Raw genomic sequence first — 20,276 nt, 5'->3', positions numbered from 1 at the left:
CTTGATGCAGGCGCTAGGAACTAAAAGCCAGGCCCTCTGCATGAGCAGCAAGGGCTCTTAACAGCTGAGCCAGACCCTGGACATGTCCTTTTAGGTCACCTCGAGTAGTGCAAGGGAATCTTTGCTATCTATGTGTGTGCCCTGGCTTCATCTCAACCTAACTATGAACTTCCTCTTAACTACTTCAACCCCAATACAGTCCTGGCAACCCAGGAGCCAGTAGGGACCAGTATTTTATATCTATCTGCCTTTGCTTTGAACACACAGTAGGTCCTCAGCAAATTTCCCCAGCTCTCTGAGAATGGCCACCTTCCACTATATTGGGATGTACGGAAACCCTGCACCCAGGGACTGTCATCATAGTTTTCTTGCCTATACTTTCTCTGGGAAATACTTTGCTGGAAAGTAGAAAAAGCACAGGCCAGCAGGAATTGCTATAGAGGAGAGGGCAGACCTGAGGCCAGGGCAGGGTCCTTCCTCCCAAGTCAGCATTGAATTCCTTAGTATCCTCAACAGAGAAAGGACCAAGGAAGTGGGAGCATCCACAAGAGCCCCTTATCCTGGGCCCAGATGGTCCTACGGGAGGGCAAGAAAGTAGCAAGAAGCCTGGAATTAATGCTTAAAATGAAAATTTAGAAGTTCATCACTACATTTTTCTCCCTTTTTGTCTTTCTGACCACAAGTGACCCAGAATTGGCTCGATGACCTTGTCCCTATGATGTCTTCATGGCACAATGGCTGTTTCCCACATGAAGCATGAGAAAGCTAACATGAACACTCGAAGAAGACACAAGTGCAGGCCAACCCAGCAGATACACACTGTGTCTCCAGCGGACTCACTGGAAAATCTCAGAGACCAGGCCAGGGGTCCTTGGTGAAACCATAGCAGGGGAGGAGGTATGAGAAATGCGAGACTCTGCACAGTGACAAAATAAATCGCTTTAATGGGAGGCTTCCTGAGATGTCTGCCAGCCAGCTAGTGCCCCTGCCCTCAGATTTCTTGGAGGATCCACTGGCTGAGCCCCAGACCCACAGGAAGCTAGGGCATTATGCTGCCGCTATGTCCCACCCCTCTAGAGATCCAGAGGTGTGTCTTAACATCAGGAGAGCAGAGCTAGCTGGCAGTCTGTCCAAAGTATGCCATCCCTGTGGCCGGAGGGGTGGTGAAGAGATTCATTTCCCACTGTGGGTGTTTTCCCATGGCGGGGGGTGGGGTGGGGTGGGGGGGACAAGTTACTCTTGGAATTTCAACTCTGACCTTTACAAAGAAAAGTGATAGACACTTTAGTATTATATACAGGGTGGGGGTAGATACCTGGAAGGGAAATTGCACTTAATTACAATAGTTTATAGTTTACACCCATTGGACAAATTTACTTCTTTAGAAGAAATCTTGAGATCATCTGGGACGGGAGAGGGATTCTGTTGGTATTTACAGGGTCTGGCTCAGTTCAATAGCACACATCCTCCTCGGTCCTCCTCGTCTCATTTCAGTAACAGATTCAAGTTTTTGCATCAGTTTGTTCGATGAAGGATTGCAGCGTAGACGCCACCGTTTTCTCACATCCTGTTGCACCGTTTTGCACCAGCCACCTCTGGGAGAGACGAGAGCACTCGGCAGGCATCATCTCGGGAGAGGCATCGTGGCAATACTGCAGAGAAGGGAAGCTAGGCTTCAGGCTGCACCGCTAGGGAGCAGGTTGTTCAAGGTGCCTGCAGGGTGTCAGGTAAGCAGGGACCTCTCCTGGGCTCCCTGGTGCTCGGCAGGTCACCGGGTCTTTCTGTGACAGCTGCCCAGGGAGACTTGATGGTGTGGAAAATGGGGTCCTTGTTGCTGCACACAAAGTGAGTGGTTATGTAGGCATCACCAGGCTTGTAGTGGACACTGCAGAGGAAGAGAGAGAGAGAGAGAGAGAGAGGAGAAAGAGCTTAGCTGTGTGCACGCAGGCCATCAGTTTAGCTTCTCCAAGGGAGCTGACACCCAACTCAGCCAGCCAAGTCCCTGGAGGTGAGGGGCTGGAATGGGGTGGGCACTCAGCTGCATTGTGGTTGCTGAAGCATGCTCCCCTTAGGAAAGCTTTCCTGGGCACTTCTGAGGAAAGAAGCGCACAGCTGGAGACCCTGACATTGTCCTGATCTGCCGACCTTACCTCTGAAGTGGGGTTTTTGTGAGGACGACATTTATACAGTGCTCAGGGAGATCACAAAGCAGCCGGGTGGTGAGCTCTAGGCCTCTTGTGAAAGTCTCTTCCTAAGACCTCTAAGAGCACGGCGCCCTAGACCGCTACTTCCCAAACCTGGATGAACAACCAGGACAAGGATCCTGCTAATACATAGATCCATTTCTGGTTCTTAGGCCTGGGTTAGGCCTAAGAGTTTGCATTCGTAGTTTAAAACTTATTGACCTTTACTTATTTGTGTGTGCATGCACTCACTGTGCACATGTGGAGGTCAGAGGACAACTTGCCTCAGTCAGTGCTCCCCTTCCACTATGTGAGTTCCATGATCAAACTCAGGCTGATTGATGGGCTTGGCGGCAAGCACCCTCACCGGCTGAACCACCTTACCTGCCCCAGGAGTGCGCATTTCTAAGACACTCCTGGGGCTCTGCTGACACTGCTGATCCACCAGAAGCAGCAAGGCCATAAAGCAAGTGAGGAAATGCCCCTTTACTCAGAGTTTCCACCAGGGAGAGGGCTTTGGAAAGCCTAAGAACTTTCAAGGGTGGTTCCCATTAGGAAAGATACCAGAGGACTGGAAAAGGAAGCCACACTGACGGTGTTTGCTGCCACACATCTGGGTGGGCCAGGGAAGGCAACCCCAGAGCCACCCTCGGGGAGGAGCCACAGGACCCATGCGAGGCAGCCTCCCCTTCCTGAGCTCAGGGCTTCCTTCCCTGGGATTATTCCAGAAAAGCACGGCTCTCCTTCCAGAGTGCCCCTTGGTCTCCTTCTCACCCTCTCGCTTTTGTTATCACTGGAGGTTCCCCTTTCAGCCTAGCGGACCGTTCTCTCAGGATGCTCCCTTCAAACATACATGCATCACACTCGTGAACTCGTAGAAACACAGGCCTCTTATCCCATTCTTTTCTTACTGATCAGTGCTCTCAACGATCACCCCCATGAGGTCATCGCAACATCATGACAGATTTTTTTTTTTTTTTTTTAAAAGCAAGGTTCAGAGTGAGCTGGGATGGTCCCATGGTTCAGAACCAGGAAGCCTGGAGCCAGCGCCTCGGGTTGCTTTTGGGTGACCTCCAGCATGTGTCAGGGGCTGAGAGCATTCTTCCGACTTAGCCTTTGTTCTCAGTCAAACAGCTCCAGTTTCTTCCTCTGCAGAAGGGAAGCTACAGCGGGCGTGGCTGGGCTAGTGCAGGTGAAGCTGCCTCAGAGGTGTCCGCATGGTCGTTATTAATAATGTCCAGCACGGGCCCCTTCCCTCAGTTCATGCTGCTCTTGAGGGCTCGTAAGAGTGGGCCTGAGCTATGCATTTGTGTGCGGAGCTGGTTTTCTGGTCCTCCTACATTCTTGAGGCCTTGGTCAGGATCTTCTGATACCCTTTGCCTCCTCCTCTTGCCTCTGCCCAACCCCCACGCTCCAGTCTCTTTACTTCCCACTCTCAGGCCCTCCCCTTTTCCTTCCAATTTTCAGATTTCAGGTGGAAGAGAGAGAAAATGGCTTGTGACCTCGCAGGTTTCAATAGAAGAGCAAACAAGAAGGGTAGATAAGGAGACGCCAGTGAGATTCTATGGCCTGTCATTAGGGATGGGCTTCCCAGCTATCAGATGTTTGCTCACATAATAAAATGGTGGCAGAGCCCTAAATGTTGTCAAGGGAACTGGAATTATTTGCTCCCCTTAGAGTCTAAACATAAACATCTGATAAGGTGTGCACTGGGGTCCTAGCACACCCAGTTCCATGGAGGGCCTGGCCCAGAGGATCATTCTATGACCCTCTGTCTGAAAGGTGTGGTAGCTGAGGCCTTCATCTTCAGATGATTTGTTACATAATGGTGGTAGCTAATGCATACTGAAGTCCCATTGTGTGCAGACACTATATTTAGGACTTTGCACACACAAACTTCTATCATCATTTTTTTAAACATTTATTTATTGCAAGCGTGCAGACATTCACAAGCCACAGCTTGTGTGTGTGGAGGTCAGAGGACATCTTGCAAAAGTCAATTCTCCCTTTCTACCATGTGGGTGCTGGGGATCTACTCAGGTCACTGGTCTTTGCCTACTGAGCCATCTTGATGGCCTCCAACTACCCTTCGAGGTAGGTGGCTGTTATTTATTCATTTAACCCATTACTGAGTGCCTGCTATGTGTCTGGGGCATGCAACTGTGAACAGCACTGGCCTGTAATTTCACACAGTTTACATTCTAGTGAGTTTGAACAATATGCCACTAAACATCACATTATATCCTATGTCACCAGCTTTTAGGTGGAGATAAATACTCTTAGAAAACAAGCCTGGTAAGTTAGGCTGACTTGAGGGAAAGGGGGAAATCATTTAGAGAGGTAGTGAATTGAATTAAATGTAGGAACAGCATACAAAGCCCCACAAGTTGTGTTCCAGGCAGAAGAGGCCAAATGCACAATACTGAGTGTGGTCACTTGCTGGCTGTTGTGAGTCCCTGGTTCCACTAAAGCCCAGTGAGCAAAGAAGGAGCAGAAAGAAGTATGGAGGTAGTAGCAGTAGTAGTAGTAGTAGCAGCAGCAGCAGCAGCAGCCTAATCACCCAGAGCCTTGTTACAAGGAAAGCTATTGGGGAGTTTTGACAGGGGAAGGACATGCTTGATTTGTCTCTTGAAGAGATCCTCTGGCTGCTGCAATGAGACCACAGTGTTGTGTCTAAGAGTAGAAGTAGGCATCAAGGGCCACCGAAAGAAATCAGCTAGAGACAAGAGAAGCCTGAGCTTGGGCTAAGATGGTGCCCACGGGAATGGTGAGGAGTGTCAGACTTGGGATTTGTTCTAAAGGACTCCTAGTAGAACGTAACTAATGGGCAGGATATGGAGTATGGAGAAAAGAATTAAGGTCTCATAAGGAAGGAGGGCAGCGGTTTTAGAAAGGGAATTGCAAAACAAAGAAGTAATCTGGGTAAGGAGAAATGGGGGCAAATGAAGAGTTCCTACTTGAGGTGGGCTCCATTTGAGAGGCGTGCTGCACATATTAGGCATGTATGCATCTCACTAAAGATAACACTGTCACCACACCCTCAGTGGGCAGGACTGCCTTGGAGAGAGATCACAGGTGCCATCAGTACATGCACTTGGCCCAAAGTCATGGCATTGGTGGTGTGAGCATTGATAAGAGGCCAAAGAGTGATCCTTGAGCCGCCCCCTCCCCAGTGCTCCAATGCTGAGAAGATGAGATGCCAGCTAAGGGCAGAAGTACTGAGTGCTGCAGGATGAGCTGGTACCCCAAAACCCAAAGGGAAAAGGAAGGAATGATGGGCTGTATATGGTATGGTACATGAAAGCAGCCACTGGATCCACAACATGGAGGTGGTAGTGATCTGGACATACTGGAGTATGAGGTTAGAAGCCATCCTGCACTGGTCTCAAGACTGAATTGGGAGTAAGGGGAGAGAGAAGATTGGTGATAACCAACAGCTCACTTCTATTGTTAATTTCCATCAGGTTAATGTAGCTCTATTCAGGGAAAGTATTAATTATATTTACAGTTTTAGAGATGTGGGAACTACAGTCTACTTTGACGATAAGTAAAATGCGTAAGGACTTACAATCGCAAAGCTTGCACACTTACGTCATGAGGTAAGATCATCGCCTCGGGGCTAGAGAGATAGCTCAGAGGTTAACCTCAACTGCTGCTTTCACAAAGGACTGGAGTTCAGTTCCCAGTACCCACATGGCACTCATAACCATCTATAACTCCAGTCACAGGGAGATTAACACCTCTTTCTGGCCTCCTCCACTACCTGTGCATGGTGCAGATACACACAGGCAAAACTCTAATACACATAAAACAAAAATAGATACACCTTTATAAAAAAAATCTGAGTGAGACTATAGGGGGAAATAAATGTTCTTGGTCATTTATAAACCTCTTTCTCATACTCTGGAGACATCCAGGGTCACTAGCAGGAGAAACCAGATGTGACCCAGCTTCCATGGACTGGATGCTCCCTTGGGTCAAACATGGAGGGATCCATTCTGCTGGGGTCTCCTTGCAGTCAGTCTTCATGATGATCCCACAAAAGAGATTTCACTGTACACAGAAGGAAACTGAGGCTTGACATACTCCCTGAGGGCATATGGGTAGAAGGCAGTAGAATCTTGAGTCTGGATCTGGCCAACTCCCAGGCTTAGCACTCCTAGCCACCAGACCACTTTGCTTCCGTCACCCCAACAATGGAGAAGGTTTGAAGAGAAGGGACAGTTGTAGAGAACTCAAAAGGAAGCGGCCCACCCTCCCTTGCCAGCACCTCTGGGGGCTTCTCTTGACCTCTCCATGAACTAGGAAGTCAAAGAGTGGGTAGCGAGAGTTATGGGAGCAGGAGTGAGCTCACAGCCTGCACACCCTGGGTGTGACTGAAGCCATTGCTTGTGTAGTGTCTGTTACACAGGAGCTCAGACACAAACCCTCTCAGAACAGAACTCACAACACTCAAGAGTTGAAGAGGAAGAGACAGATCCTCTGGAAAGGACAGGTGGCAGAAGATGGCAGGAGCTAGAGAAGGACTCTGGGCAGCCTGGGATTCCTGAAACTCCATCCTGGAGGACCCCGAGGCAGGTCTGTAGTAGCAACAGTAAGTATTGGAATCAGACAGCTACAAGTTCACAGTCTAGATTTAGCCTTATACATGCATAACCCTGCATGATTATTACGGTGCTTAAGCATGCATAGCTATCAGAAGCCAAGTATGGTGGCACGTGCCTGTACACAGCACTTGCGGGGGCAGAGGAAGGAAGATCGCTATAAAATTGATGCCAGACTTGTCAGTACAGCAACTTCCAAGGCAGCCAAAGATCCTTCCTCTTGGATCTAGGTTCCTAATCACTGTTCCCTTTCTGTGAACACATACACATGCTCTCTCCCATCTTCCAGGAGAACAGCAATTGGTTCAGAGGTCACCCAAAGCACTCGAACCATCATCTCATAATAAATAAATAAATAAATAAATAAATAAATAAATAAATAAATAAATAGATCTGGGGGGTGAGTTCTGTAGAGTTATAATTATGTGAAATTATTCATCTCCCTCTTCATCTTCGAGCCTTAGTTTTCTACATAAAAACATCTACCTTGCAGAAGGAGTAGGCGGGCTAGCAAGACAATACGTGGTACAACAGCAGCTTGAATGTTTGTTGGAAATTGGAGGTACTAAAAAGTACCAGTTCTGCATACATTCCCTCTTTTATCTATCCATCCATCCATCCGTCTATCCACCCATCCATCCGTCTATCCATCCACTCACTGAACATTCACCATGGCCCAAGCATTTGACAAAACTCAAAAGGCTCGGGTACTCCTGAACCACTTGCTTTTTTGCTAGAAGGTGGAGAGAGAAAGTACCCATCTGTTAGCAGTGAGGGAAATGGTGATCTAGAGCCTAGACCCAGGATGATGAACCTTCAGCAGAGATGGCCATAGTCTTGAGATACGTTGCTGCCAGGGCCTCCTATGACCACATATCGACCAAACACTGAGGTGGAGGCTGAAGAAGGCAGAAGGGGAGACAATGGCCTCATAAGGGAGCACAGAGAGAAGAAGAAATACAGAGGGAGCTTCCCTCTGCACCTGACTGTGCCCCTGACACCTTGTTCGGCACTTGGGAGACAGGGTAGGGCTTCCCCGTTTATAAAGCAAGCAAAAGTCTTAGTGGGAAAAAACTGCCCAAGCCTGCACAGCAGGAGCTGGTAGAGTCAGAGTAAACCCAGGTGTCCTGGCTTTTCCTACCACTATACAATACCTGTAGAACAGCACTGTCCAGGGTGTATCTCCATGACCCAGGCATGGCATGCCCTAGTTGCTGGTTCCACACACACACATCAGCACATGGACTGTTCTGAGAAGCCTTCCCAGCAGCCTCTGTTTAACCTAGCAGTTCTTGTAACATGCTCGACCAAGGACCCATTTTCTCCACATATCTCACATGTCCTAACCCCTAGCAACGGTTCTGAAACCGTCTCTCTCCTTTCTATATTCCTTCTGCCAGTGCTCCTTTACAAGACCACTGTCTCCTCACGGAGAACAATACTTTAACATGAAGAAGGAAGAAAAGCCGCCCAGGTCCCTGGTGCCTCAGGAACAGGGAGGGTGCAGACCATCATCACTTCAGTCTGCCCTTTTCCATCCTTCCTTCTGCTTTGGCTTGAAGGAAGTTTTCTGTTTGGAACTAAGCACACATGTTTAATTTCTGCTCTGGTTCCTAACCACTTACAACCCCAAAAGCATTGATGATGACTATGGACATTTTCAAGAGAGAGGGCAGGGGTTTAAACAGAAACAGGATTTGGAGTCAAAGACTGAAGTCTGAGGGCTAAGTTCATCTGCATGACCTTGGGTAGGTCACTTTCCATTCTGGGTTTCAGTTTATGTCTCTGAACTTAGAAGACCACAACTGAATGAAAATGATGAGATAATGTTCACCATAGAGAGGTATAAACCATAAAGCAATTACATTTTCCTTTTGAGACACTGCTCCTCCTGTCTCAGCCTGCTGTGTGCTGCTATTACAAGTATGGTACCATCATGCCCACCTGAGTATTTTTTGAAAATTCTTATTAGCATAATAAACATCTTCAACGTTGCAGAGATGAAGGTCTGGTCACTAATGGGATGTCCTGGAATATAGAGACAACTTCATAATAGGTCAAGGAAGCTGCTCATGCAACTTCAAGGTTGACTAGCCACTCTGCCCAGTGGAGGGCAGAAGCCACGTGGGGGCTGACGGCAGCATCTCTGGGAGCTTCTTGAGGCAGGTTAAGAGACTATTTCCTGGATCCAGAGGACTCGTTTCAACAAGCAAGCATCAAAGTCAATGTGGGAAAGACAGGGATAATTAATCACTGCCCTGTCTAGGGCTGCCCAAGCGGTAGATGGATTGATAAACCTTTGAAAGAGGAAGGTATTCCCAAGGAGGGCTGCTGCGCCTGGCTGCCCCCTGACTGAGATTGGTGAGCACAGATAAATGTTTTCCCTGATGGCTACAAGGAGTGGGAAATGGCACGGGAGTCAGGAGTCGAAGGGCAGGGCAACGGAGGGTTGTCTTTTAATCTTCTATTAGGTGAGAGAAGAGCGGCAGAGTGGGTCCCACACACCTCTCTTTCTACTTACAATTCTGGAGCCCAGTGACCCAAGCTATGTGCTTAGCATCCAAGATAATGCCAGGCACTCAATACACAGGACCTCGCCAAATCCTTGAAACAAGCAGAAGGTACCACTGTCATTTTCAAGATGAAGAAATGAAAGCTCAAAGGAACCAGTAGAACGTGCCCTACTTCACTCTAGGGCAGTGGTTCCCAACCTTCCTAATGCTGTGGTGACCCTTGACTACAGTTCATGTTGTGGTGACCCCCAACCATAAAATCATTTCATTACTACCTCGTAACTGCACTTTTGCTACTGTTATGAACCATAATATAAATATCTGAGACACAGGATATCTGATATGCGATCCCATTGAAAGGGTCATTCAACTCCCAAAGAGGTCGTGACCCACAGGTTAAGAACCACTGCTCTAGGGCCAGATGAAGATGAGGCAAGGAAAGAGTCAAGACTCCTGAGCCCATAAAAGAACACAATCAGACGCTTATAACAGTGGGTGAGGTGTGACTTATGGGGCTGGGGGGGTAGGGGGGAGACGATCAACAAGATTAAACCTTGATGAGTGCTTCTGACATGAAGTTCAAGGTTGTCGCCTCCTTATCTAGCAATCGATGGAGGCCAAACAGTTCCCACAGTACACAGATCCTGGCTGCTGAAAGGTCTTATTGTGTTACTCTGGAATCCGCAACTGTGTTCAGACATCTTGTCCTGTTTACTAGTTCTCGGTGTCCCATCCAGCTGTCTGAGCTACAGCCCTCCCTATTGGCTGGTTGTCTTTAGTACTCCATCACCTCTTTGGGAGGTGGGAATTACTCATCCTCTGGGGTGATGACTAAGCTGCCGGATCTCCCCACTTTCTGTGCACCAGGAAGTTGAATTTAAGTTTCTTAATAAATCATCAAATGGGCACAGACCTCTGAAAGAGTCACACTGTCTACTGGGGAGCCCCCAAAGGGTTAGCACAATTAGGTTAGTCCTCGGGCTTACAGTGCCTGGGGGTGGTACGGGCCCTAGACCAAGAGAATCAGTCCCAAGACCCCCGATTCACTTTTCTCTTTCCCCACTGACCACCTTTGCAAAGCTGGCCGCTCAGTAGACATCCTGACCTTCCCATCCCATCCTGGAAAAACCCTTTCCATGGATCATCAACCATCCCAGTCAGGAATGCTCAATTCCGGTGTCTAACAGCGCTATGTCAGCCAGACTCCAGTGACCCATCCAACTTCAGTCTTCACTTAATACTCTTGTTGGGGAGCAATAAGTCCTTTTGGCCTGTGGCCCATCTGCTTTGCCCTCTGACCTCAGGGATTCTCTTTAGCAGGTAACTGAAGAAGAATCTCCTAAGAATGAAACCACGGCTGAGTATATACTCACTCCTTTGGTACCTTGACAGTCTGAATCATCACATGTGCGCGCGCACACACACACACACACACACACACACACACACACACACACACACACACGTACACCCTGGCCCCATCCTGTTTGCATTACCTGTTTACTGGAAGACATGCTGGTGAGGGTATTGATGCTACCGGTATCTGTGACCACCATCGCAGATGGAAACCGGGAGGTGTGGGAATACTGAGGGGGTTCCTGTTTATGTGCATACACTGGAGAGACAGAGAGAAGACAAACTCAATGTATACACACAGTCACAATACCACCATAAACCACACTGTCACTCCCATGTCCCCTATGGAGAAATCCTGGTTCTTTAATCAAGGTACATAATCTTGGCTTGGTCTCCTCCCTCGTAAAATAAGGGTGATATCTATTGTAGGAAAACAATCATATTTAGACTTCTTTGAACTAAATATATACAGCCTTGTGCACACTTCTGTTTCCCTGACTTTGGGTGAAATACTAAGAACCTAAGCCTCAACAAGTGACCGGTGTGCATATGGAGTACACCGGCTGGCCAACACGAAGCATCTGCCCGGGGTGTGCTTACTGTGTCTGCCACAATTCAAACTCCAGGTTTCCTCCCAGAGTAGTAGACTGATGAACAAGAGTAATTAGATGCACGTGTAATTAACTGTATAATTCTGGGCTATGCCAGTTTCACTACAATGATACCAAAACCTTATGATGTCACAGAAATATGAAGGATAAACAAAAGGAGACTTGACTCAGTAAGACCTCCAGGAGCACGTGACCCGATATTTAGTTGTGTTAGTGCTTGCCCATCACATCTGGAACCTTGTGACTCATGTTGGCTATCTTTAAGAATCATGTGGATCCTAGGTCACCTGACTAATGAAAACATGTGGCTGCTTGGCCACGAGGGAGGGACCAGCATGTTCCCAAAACACGGACCCTACCAAGGAGGCCTCCCGTATGAAATGGAGGTGAAGGTCACTGGCTGCTGGTTATTTCCTGGTCTAGCCCCCTGGGCTCTCGCTTCATGGCGAGTCAGGTCTGCTGGGTCTGAGCAACCCCACGGGTCATGGTGAGCACCGTGACACTGTCCCACCCAGGCCTGTGAGGTGAGGAGGGAGCATACTGCCAGACTCTAGAGGAAGAAGAGGGAGGCACGTGTGGGTTCCAGACTCTGCTGCAGGTTGTGGCAGAGTTTTAAAAGCCAAAGAGATGTGATTGGAATGCGAGGTGCTGTTTAGAAACCAGCCCTGGAGGCCTGAGTCAGGACTGAGTCCCTAGGAGAGAGGGCTGAACTTCAGACCTGTTGCTTGTCAGCGGCAGCTGGAGGAACGGCTCAGATCCCCTTTGTCCTCCTTGCCTCTTAAGAGTGACTTAGTAAACACACTTGCATTTCTGCAATGCTTTATGCTTGTGAAAGGTAGGTCACCCAGATTTTTACATCATGTTCATAATTACTCCATAAACACACTATTCCTGTTTTATGCATGAAGAAAATGAGATTCAGAGTAGCCAGTGGCTACACAGTTGTTTAAGACTAGTCTAGACCGGATACTTCCTGAAGCAGGCAAGATGTCCATCTCCACTTCCATAATGTCTTCCTTAACTTGAAAACTGGGGCTATAGCCAGGCTTGGCCAGAATAGTGGATGCCTGAGATCAGGATGGAAGGCGGGGGTTATGTAAATGTAGGGAGGCATAAAAGCCGAATGTGGGGACCCTCTGTGCAAAGGCTCTGGGCTCCTTGACTTGGTAGAGGACAGGTAATACTTTCCATGTCAGTTGATGGCTTTAGTTTGTTGGGTTTTTATGTTGTGTGTATGCTCACGTATGTGTGGGTGTATACGTATATATGAGTGTGTGTGCCTGCCTGCCTACATGTGTATATAGGCCAGAGGGTGATCTCAGTTATTGCTCCTCTGGTATGATCCATGTTATTTCTTTGTGACAGGGTCTTTCACTGGCCTGAACTCACCAAGTATGCTAAGCTGTTGTCTAGTGAGCCCCAGGGATCAACCTGTCCCCACTCCCCAGAGCTGGGATTGTAGGCACATGTCACCATACCCAGACTTTTCACTTCTGGAGATCCAAGCTCAGGTTCTCATGCTTGTTCAACAAGCACTTTACTGACTGAGCATTCTCTCTAGCCCTTGTCTGTTTTGTCCCCAATGCCAGGGATTGAACTCAGGACCTCATGCCTGTTAGGCGAGTGCTCTAGCACTGAGCTGTATCTCCACCCCAAGCTTCATGGTTTTCAATTAGAGATTTCCAGACTGTGTAGGCTATGGGCACTTAAGACTCCAGAGAATCCATCTGTTTCAGACAGGCAAATAGACCACAAGCTGTATGCCAGCTCTGACCATCTGGGGATGCCTGCAAAAGTGATGCTTCAGGAACCCACTGTGGCTGATTGGTGAGATTTTTCAAGGGGCTAGGATGAGAAACTGCTCTGTGTGCTCCATGTGCTTTGCCAACTTCAATTGTAGGCCTACATTTCCCTCTGCAAACTTCCCCCTTAGAGTCTTGTGGCCAGGGAAGAGGACAGAAAAGTAAGAACACCACCCTAAGACCTGAGCTTGAGGAAGTGCCTTCATTGCTGATAGATAAGGAAAACCAAGCTTGGCACGCTTGTGTCCTTACTGTGGGAGTTCTGTAGCTGAGTCACCGCAGCCATGAAGGGCTGCTGGGCCATGTGGCTGCCTGGGCTCTGCTGCATGAGAGGCTGCTGGTGAGGACTGTGCAGCTGTTGGGAGAACTGGACAGGCTGGAGGGCCGCCAGGCTGCTGGCCACACTGTTGATGACCGGAACACTCTGGGCTTGGGAGGTGTTGAGGCCTGTAGGAGCGAGAGAGAAAAGTCAGGAGTGGTACCAGGGATGAAGGGACGTGACTGGGCAGCATCAGCCACGGATGGAGCCCTGCTCAGGGTGTATGTCACTGGGCTGAGCCTGTTAGAGAAGAGACCGTACGGAAAATGACTCTACAAACAAGGGAACTGAAACCCCTGAAACCCGGAGGGAGAAAACTTTCTGAAGCCTGAGAGTCTCTCCAAATCAGCCTATGACCTCCCAAATTCAGCTCCTTTGAGGTTACCAGAGCCCAAGCTGACTTTGTTGGCCGGCTCCACCCATGCTGGACTATGAGAGGCCTGCCCTGGTGTCCTCTGGCACAGTTAAGGAGGTCCACGTTAGGTTATGGCTTATTACCCAGATCTGTCTTTCCAGTAGAGGGCAGCAGCATGCAGGAGCCCCCTCTGCCCTGCATGTCCTGCTTACCACCCCCTTCCTCCACCCCCACCACCTCAAGTCAAAGGAAACCAAACCTTCTTCACAGTCCTGGAAGGAAGGGGTCTAGGATATACAGTAGAGCCTGCAAGGCCCCTGGAAGAAATTGGACTGACTCTGTCGACAGCAGAGAGGGGAAGAAAACACCAGAACTGAGCCTGTCTGTGAAGTGGACATATGCTAGGGCTTTTGGTACTTGAAGAACTAGGGTAGAGGAGGAGGAAGCAGTAAATTAAAATGTGACGGTAGGCCAGGCGGTGGTGGCGCACGCCTTTGATCCCAGCACTCGGAAGGCAGAGCCAGGAGGATCTCTGTGAGCTCAAGGCCAGCCTGGTCTACAGAGCGAGATCCAGGAAAGGCACCAAAACTACACAGAGAAACCCTGTCTCAAAAAACAAAACAAAACAAAACAAAAAAGTGACAGTAGACCTGGCCTTCCTCTGTTCTGGGGACATGAGAACCTCTGTGCTTTGGTATCAGGCCTATATCCTGAGACCTCTTTTGAACCCCAGCCACTACTGCAAGGCCTGGGTCTCCTCGTCGCCATACTCTAGTTGCTCCCTGGCATGACTCTGGAGAAGACAAGACAGGATCGGAGTAGACACCAGAGGAGGAGGAGAGAGATCCCCGAGTCTCTGTCCCAGAGCTGCCAAAATTCCTTAGTCCTTACTTTCTGGGAAGTCAGGGGTGGGGGGACTGATGAAGAAGGGGATCCAGAAAAGGGCCTGTTGTAGGTAAGTGCAGAGGGGAGGTCTGGAGAGCCTTCCTGTTAGGGAGAACACTTGGAAAGCTTAAGCAAGATTGTGGGAAGTCCTCCAGGGAGACAGGACAGTCTTCAACAATTGCCCACTTGGAGCTCTAGCAGATATTGTTATCAGAAAGTTAAAAGGTGAGACCCTTGAGCAGAAAGGAAGAACAGATAACCCTCTTCCTGGCTCCCTGGGTGGGACTTGATGAGGCAGGGGATCTTCTGACCACCCTCAGAGTATCACTAGAATATTACTTCCTTGGAGGACTCAGCTTCTCCTCAAGTGTGCATATCACCTGAAACTCTGATACTCTATTTCAATTTCCCTCCTCTTATTGATGGCCTCTGGTTCCCAGGAAACCCTGTGAATTTTCTGTTTATCCAGGAGCCCATGCCTGCTCCTCTTGTAGGGAAATCTCTGCCCAGAAAAGAATATTAACCCATCTAGACTGGATGACATTGGAGGGCACAGTTCAGAAACATGCCTAAGCCGTAGACCCAGAAGACCTCTTTAAGAAATATACATTCTTGAGCCCCGCCCGAGACTCAAATGAGTCAGAACCTGCAGAGGTGGGGCCCAAGAATCTCATTTTCAACAGTCTGAGCTCCTGAGTGCTTCTGTTCCAGGTCCGAGGACCTCTGAGGTCATCCTAGCTCCCCCAGTGTGTGTGACTCGTGGCCTTTTTATCCGGAAGAAGCAAAGATAATGAGGATTTGGCAGTGACAAGTCACTTGTCCAGAGTCCTGCAGTGCTGAGGGAGGGAACCTGTCCACACAAGAAAACAAGAAACCTCTCTCTAACTGGCTCTCCCTTAGAGGAGGGCACTGGGGCTCGGCCAAACTTCCTGGCAATCCTCACCCTGCTTTATGCTCTGTCTACCCCAGTGTACACGCGCACATGTGCCTGAGGTCAGTGTGAACCCTGTCCACATGCTGCAGGAGGCACTGTGAGGAAGCTGAGATGCCTGGGTGCACATAATGGGAAGGACCAACGTGGAAAATACAGAATGGCCCTAGGGAATGCTTTAGTTCAGACAGCACCCGAACTAATACAGTTGAGTGTGTGTCGTAGTCAAAGCTCGGTGTGGGAAGAAAGAAAGTGGGGCAATTTGTGTATTATTTTGCTTGAAGAAATAAGGGAATAGATAGCTTACCCATTAGGCCTTTTTCTTTTCATGGTGTGTGTGTGTGTGTGTGTGTGTGTGTGTGTGTGTGCGCGCGCGCGCGCGCGCACTCGCACAAGTACATCTATAGGTCAGAGGACAATTTGCAGGAGTCGGTTCTCTCTACCTTTATGTGGGCTCTGGGGATTAAATTCAGACTTAGTGGCACACGAGCACTTTTACCTGCTGAGCCATCTCCCCTAAACCCATGAATGCTTTAGGAAGGTAAGCAAGCTGGTTTTAGGCATCTCACTCTTTATCCAAGTCCTGGTGTTAGTCTGGTTGCCATAGTCCATGTACGAGAAGGGCCAGTGAAATGAAATGAAGTAATTTTTAACTTTGGAAATCTCCCATTTCCTTTCTGCAAAAGTAAATGCAGAGTGTGCTTCCATCCCAGCAGCTAAGGACGGGGTGAGAGCTGAACACAAGTCATTCAATAAATCCCTGTGCTTTCAACGGTCCCTGCCCTGCTCTGCCCTCAAAGGAGACGTAAATCATTCTCTTACGTGAGTTCAGCTCTTAGGAGACAGGAGGGGAGGGAAGCAAAATGCAGGAACAAGATGAGGAAGGAATGAACATGGGGCCCTAAACACTGGGATGTCAAGAGGACCACAGGTCAGTGCAAAGTTAAAAAATTATGGCCGAGCCGGGCAGTGGTGACCATAAACACGCTTTTAATCCCAGCACTCGGGAGGCAGAGCCAGGTGGATCTCTGTGAGTTCGAGGCCAGCCTGGACTACCAAGTGAGTTCCAGGAAAGGCGCAAAACTACACAGAGAAACCCTGTCTCGAAAAAAACCAAAAACAAAACAAAACAAAAAAATTATGGCCGACATGCCACCTGCAGATATCTCTGGATCCATCTGAGGAAGATCTCCTCAGGTCACAAAGACGATTCTGAGAAGCAATGACTTTGCCGGAGTGGTCACAGTGAAGTGGAAAATGTCTAAACCCTCAGATATTCAGCAACAGTGAAGCTGAAGGGTTCAAACCCTCTGTTTTACAGCCTGCCTTCCCACAGCCAGCAATGGCCCACCTCTGATGGGGCAAGGCAAGGCTGGCTGCAGAACAAGAGCCTCCTTGAGCTAGAAGACCCCTCATCTTCAGGCATGTGTTCAACAATCCACTTCTCTTTAAAATTCTGAAAGCTCAGAGACACTAGGTCAGTGGCCCCCTCTGGGTCCTCTGTATTTTTACAGGACTTGTCTATGACATGAAAGGACTTCTTCAGACACCCATCAAAGCCTTGCTCCATCCTCACCAACCCCAAGAGTTTACTAGACAATGCTCAGGGATAGGAATGAACAGGAAACACACGCAGAAGCCACAGTTATGAGAGGCCTTGCTTTCTAGATTTACAAGCATGTCTATATTCCTTATCACTGAATAATGTTAACAGCTCATTTTATAGATGAGGAAATCCAACCCCAGAAAGGTTTAGCAATTTGAACCGGCTGCCCAACTAGTAAAACGTGACCTGGATTCAAAGCCAGTGGAAAACTAGCTCCTGTGGGATAAATGTGGGAGAGACAGCGTAGAGGACAGAGAAAGAGCCACAGACGTCAAATCAAATCTACAAGGGTGCTGAGCACAATTGAGCACGTCTGTGACCCCAGCCAGGAGGGAGAGCGAGGACAATGGCTGCAGGGTCAAGGCCAGCTTGATAGCGATGCCCTGTCTTAGCCACCGGACCCTGAAAATCCTCTAAGGGGTGGAGGGGGTGTCTCACGGGGGTCCTTTGTGCCTGTTCCTGTCGTGCTGATTTGTTTTTCATTTTTCTCCCTGCTCCCAGGTCTACTGGCCAAGAGTGGAACTTACTCTGTGCAATGGCCATGACCCCAGACAAGGGCGTCATGATGAGGTTTTGAGATTGCTGGGGGTTGTGGTGGGAGAGGCTGTGGATATTCGTCAAGGTGCTGACGGGGGGCAGTCCTCCTCCTGAGACAGTGATCTGCTGGAGAGGGGAAAAGAAGATCGTCGTGAGTGGGGTTAAACCATGAAGGGCCGTTTCCGGAATGCATGACAACAAAAGTTAAGCAGCGGGGCAGACTGTTCTCGAAGCTGAGGGCAGAGCAGTGACAGTCAGGGCTCTGTCCTCATGGCGACTGTGTTTGTCCTGTCTTTGAGCTGCCAGCTTGCTTCAGGAACGCTTCTGTTCAAGTGTTACAGGACTGCTACCCGCTCACAATTCAGGTGCCCTCCGTCGTCTTCCTACCTTTTTTGTCATTGACGCTAGAGATGGGTGACTGCTAAAAATAAAACGGAGGCAATGCGCTAGGACTCCCCAGTGAGGGTAGACTAGGAACCAGGAAGGAGCACAGAGCTCTCCCTCTGAACCCTGGTCATGCATCAGCTCACTGCAGTCCCAGGAGTTCTGACGTGCCCATTTCCCAGATGAAAAGCTGAGACCAAGACTAGATATGCAGACCTGCCTGAGATCCTACAGCTAGGAAATGGTACACCTGTTCTTCAAGTCAGGGTCAGTCTGACCTAGGATCCATTTTTTAAACTATTTTATAAGAGAATCTTCCTCTCCCCACACTAATTAATTACTAAGAGTAGGGGGAGTTAAGATTTTTGTTTTTCCCCCAAATCTTCACCATACTTTAAAATTGTTCTCCCCCTTCCTCCTCTTCCTCCATCTCCAGTCAAAGGGCCGATACCACTAACGGCAGGACAACCAAACCGCTCTCCATTGTCCTTCACCACTACATTTTAATGACAGATTCAGAGGTGGAAGTGACCAATTCTTGCATGTGTATCTGTACATGACTGCTGTTTTTAATTCTTCTATTTGTCCCTACTAATATCTTCTCCTACTTTTCATCTTTCCAGGGGTATCATTGTATAACAAGCATCAAATCCTACCAGGGGCTGTCATTGCTTTAACAAACATGTCTAGAAGCTCACTGACAGAAACTTTCTCAATAGTACTAAATAAAAACCAGTGCAAAAATGTGTTGTTTTGCAGGGTGGTGGTGGTGGCACATGCCTTTAATTCCAACACTCGGGAGGCAGAGGCAGGTGGATCTCTGTGAGTTCAAGGCCAGCCTGGTCTACAAAGTGAGTTCCAGGACAGCCAGAACTGTTACACAGAGAAACCCTGCCTCGAAAAACCAAAAAGTGTTGTTTTGATCCCAATATTAATCAGAAATATTTCTAATGTCCTCTTACTAGTTATAATCACATGTAAAAATCAGTTTTACATACATACTTTTTCATACTAGTTTACCATTCACAGTTTTGAAATAATTTCTAACTTTGTTTTTTTTCAAGATAAGGTTTTTCTACATACCCTGGCTGTCCTCGAACTCAGAGATCTGCCTGCCTCTGCCTCTCAAGTGCTAGGATTGAAGGTGTGCGCCACGGTTGTCCAGCTCTAAATTTTTTTCTTAAGAAAAGACCATCTTTCCTCCTAAGCAGACCCAGGTATTGTTGAGAGCACTAGGAAACCTGAAGAGGGTCCATCACACACTCAGCTCCCTTACTTACATCTTTCTGTTTCCTAGAGTCCTTCAGATTCTAGGTCTCACACTAGTACCTGGGAAGATGACAGCTCCTGTCCTGTCCTTCTGGTCAACCCTACACTTTCCAAGGTTAACTTGAAAAAGGAAGGAAGCGGGGTGAGTGGGATCTTGAACAGGTTTGTTTGTGTTTTTAAAATTAACATCAAGAAATAAGTTAGAGGTCACATGACCAACAAGGAATTTTGACCACATCAAACAAGAGAGAACCAGTCTGTTTGCTGGACTTGTTTTTGAAAATGTCAGAGTCATTTAAAAAAAAAAAAAAATCTGTGACCTGCCCTCAGACCAAATCCCTTGAGTAATACGGATTTTTGGAGAAAGTCATGGAACACAGGTCATCTCTGCCGCTGCACTTCAGTTTGATGGTGCCACACAAATGTGGGCGTCAGTGACAAGAAATGATTATGTGTATAGCTTTACTATTTGTGAGCCACTTCCCCAGAAGTCCTCAGTCCATAATGACACAAACAGGGCAAGAATTATGATTTCCGTCCCGGGGTTACATATTAAGAAACTGGCCCTCAGAAGAGACATACAGATGAGCTGTACGTCACTGGATAGTGAGCAAGGGAGCCGAGTTCAGTTACATCTGGCTGGATTGTCAATCTCATCCACTTACTGTGCTTGGCAATCTTGGTCAAGTGACTTCCCACTCTAAGAAGCAGCCATTACTTTCTACTTGCTTCCAGGATGGATGGAAGCCACAGGGTTGCCAAAGATACCATGATGACCCTTGACACAACAATATGGAGATCCTGGATTATATAACACCTTTGGATATGGTAATTTCTTTATGTGCCTGTAACATGTGAGGTTAGGTCTATCAGCCCTATCTTGCAGAGAAAGAAGGTGAAATTTAGAGAGTTTAAGAAATG

At 48.2% G+C, this 20,276-nt stretch overlaps 1 protein-coding gene across 4 annotated transcripts in view; it reads right to left on the bottom strand.

Annotated features, from left to right (window-relative positions):
- Window positions 1-1,631: 1,631 nt before the first annotated feature.
- The window catches only part of Hnf1b (HNF1 homeobox B), a 53,548-nt gene continuing 34,903 nt past the window's right edge, over window positions 1,632-20,276 (bottom strand). For 2 of the 4 annotated variants that reach the window (XM_059271362.1, XM_059271364.1), the window contains exons 6-9: window positions 17,693-17,825; window positions 13,322-13,516; window positions 10,797-10,915; window positions 1,632-1,885 (exon numbers count right to left, since the gene is read on the bottom strand). In XM_059271362.1, coding sequence (XP_059127345.1) covers window positions 1,865-1,885; window positions 10,797-10,915; window positions 13,322-13,516; window positions 17,693-17,825 — 468 coding nt within the window. In that variant the 3' untranslated portion in view covers window positions 1,632-1,864. Of the gene's footprint in view, window positions 1,886-10,796; window positions 10,916-13,321; window positions 13,517-17,692; window positions 17,829-20,276 lie in introns of all 4 variants that reach the window. The other 2 variants (XM_059271361.1, XM_059271363.1) reach the window with 1 other exon arrangement.

Source organism: Peromyscus eremicus, chromosome 8a, assembly GCF_949786415.1.
Source record: "Peromyscus eremicus chromosome 8a, PerEre_H2_v1, whole genome shotgun sequence".
Classification (NCBI taxonomy): Eukaryota; Metazoa; Chordata; class Mammalia; order Rodentia; family Cricetidae; genus Peromyscus; species Peromyscus eremicus.
This window is presented reverse-complemented; position numbering and strand designations above follow the sequence as displayed.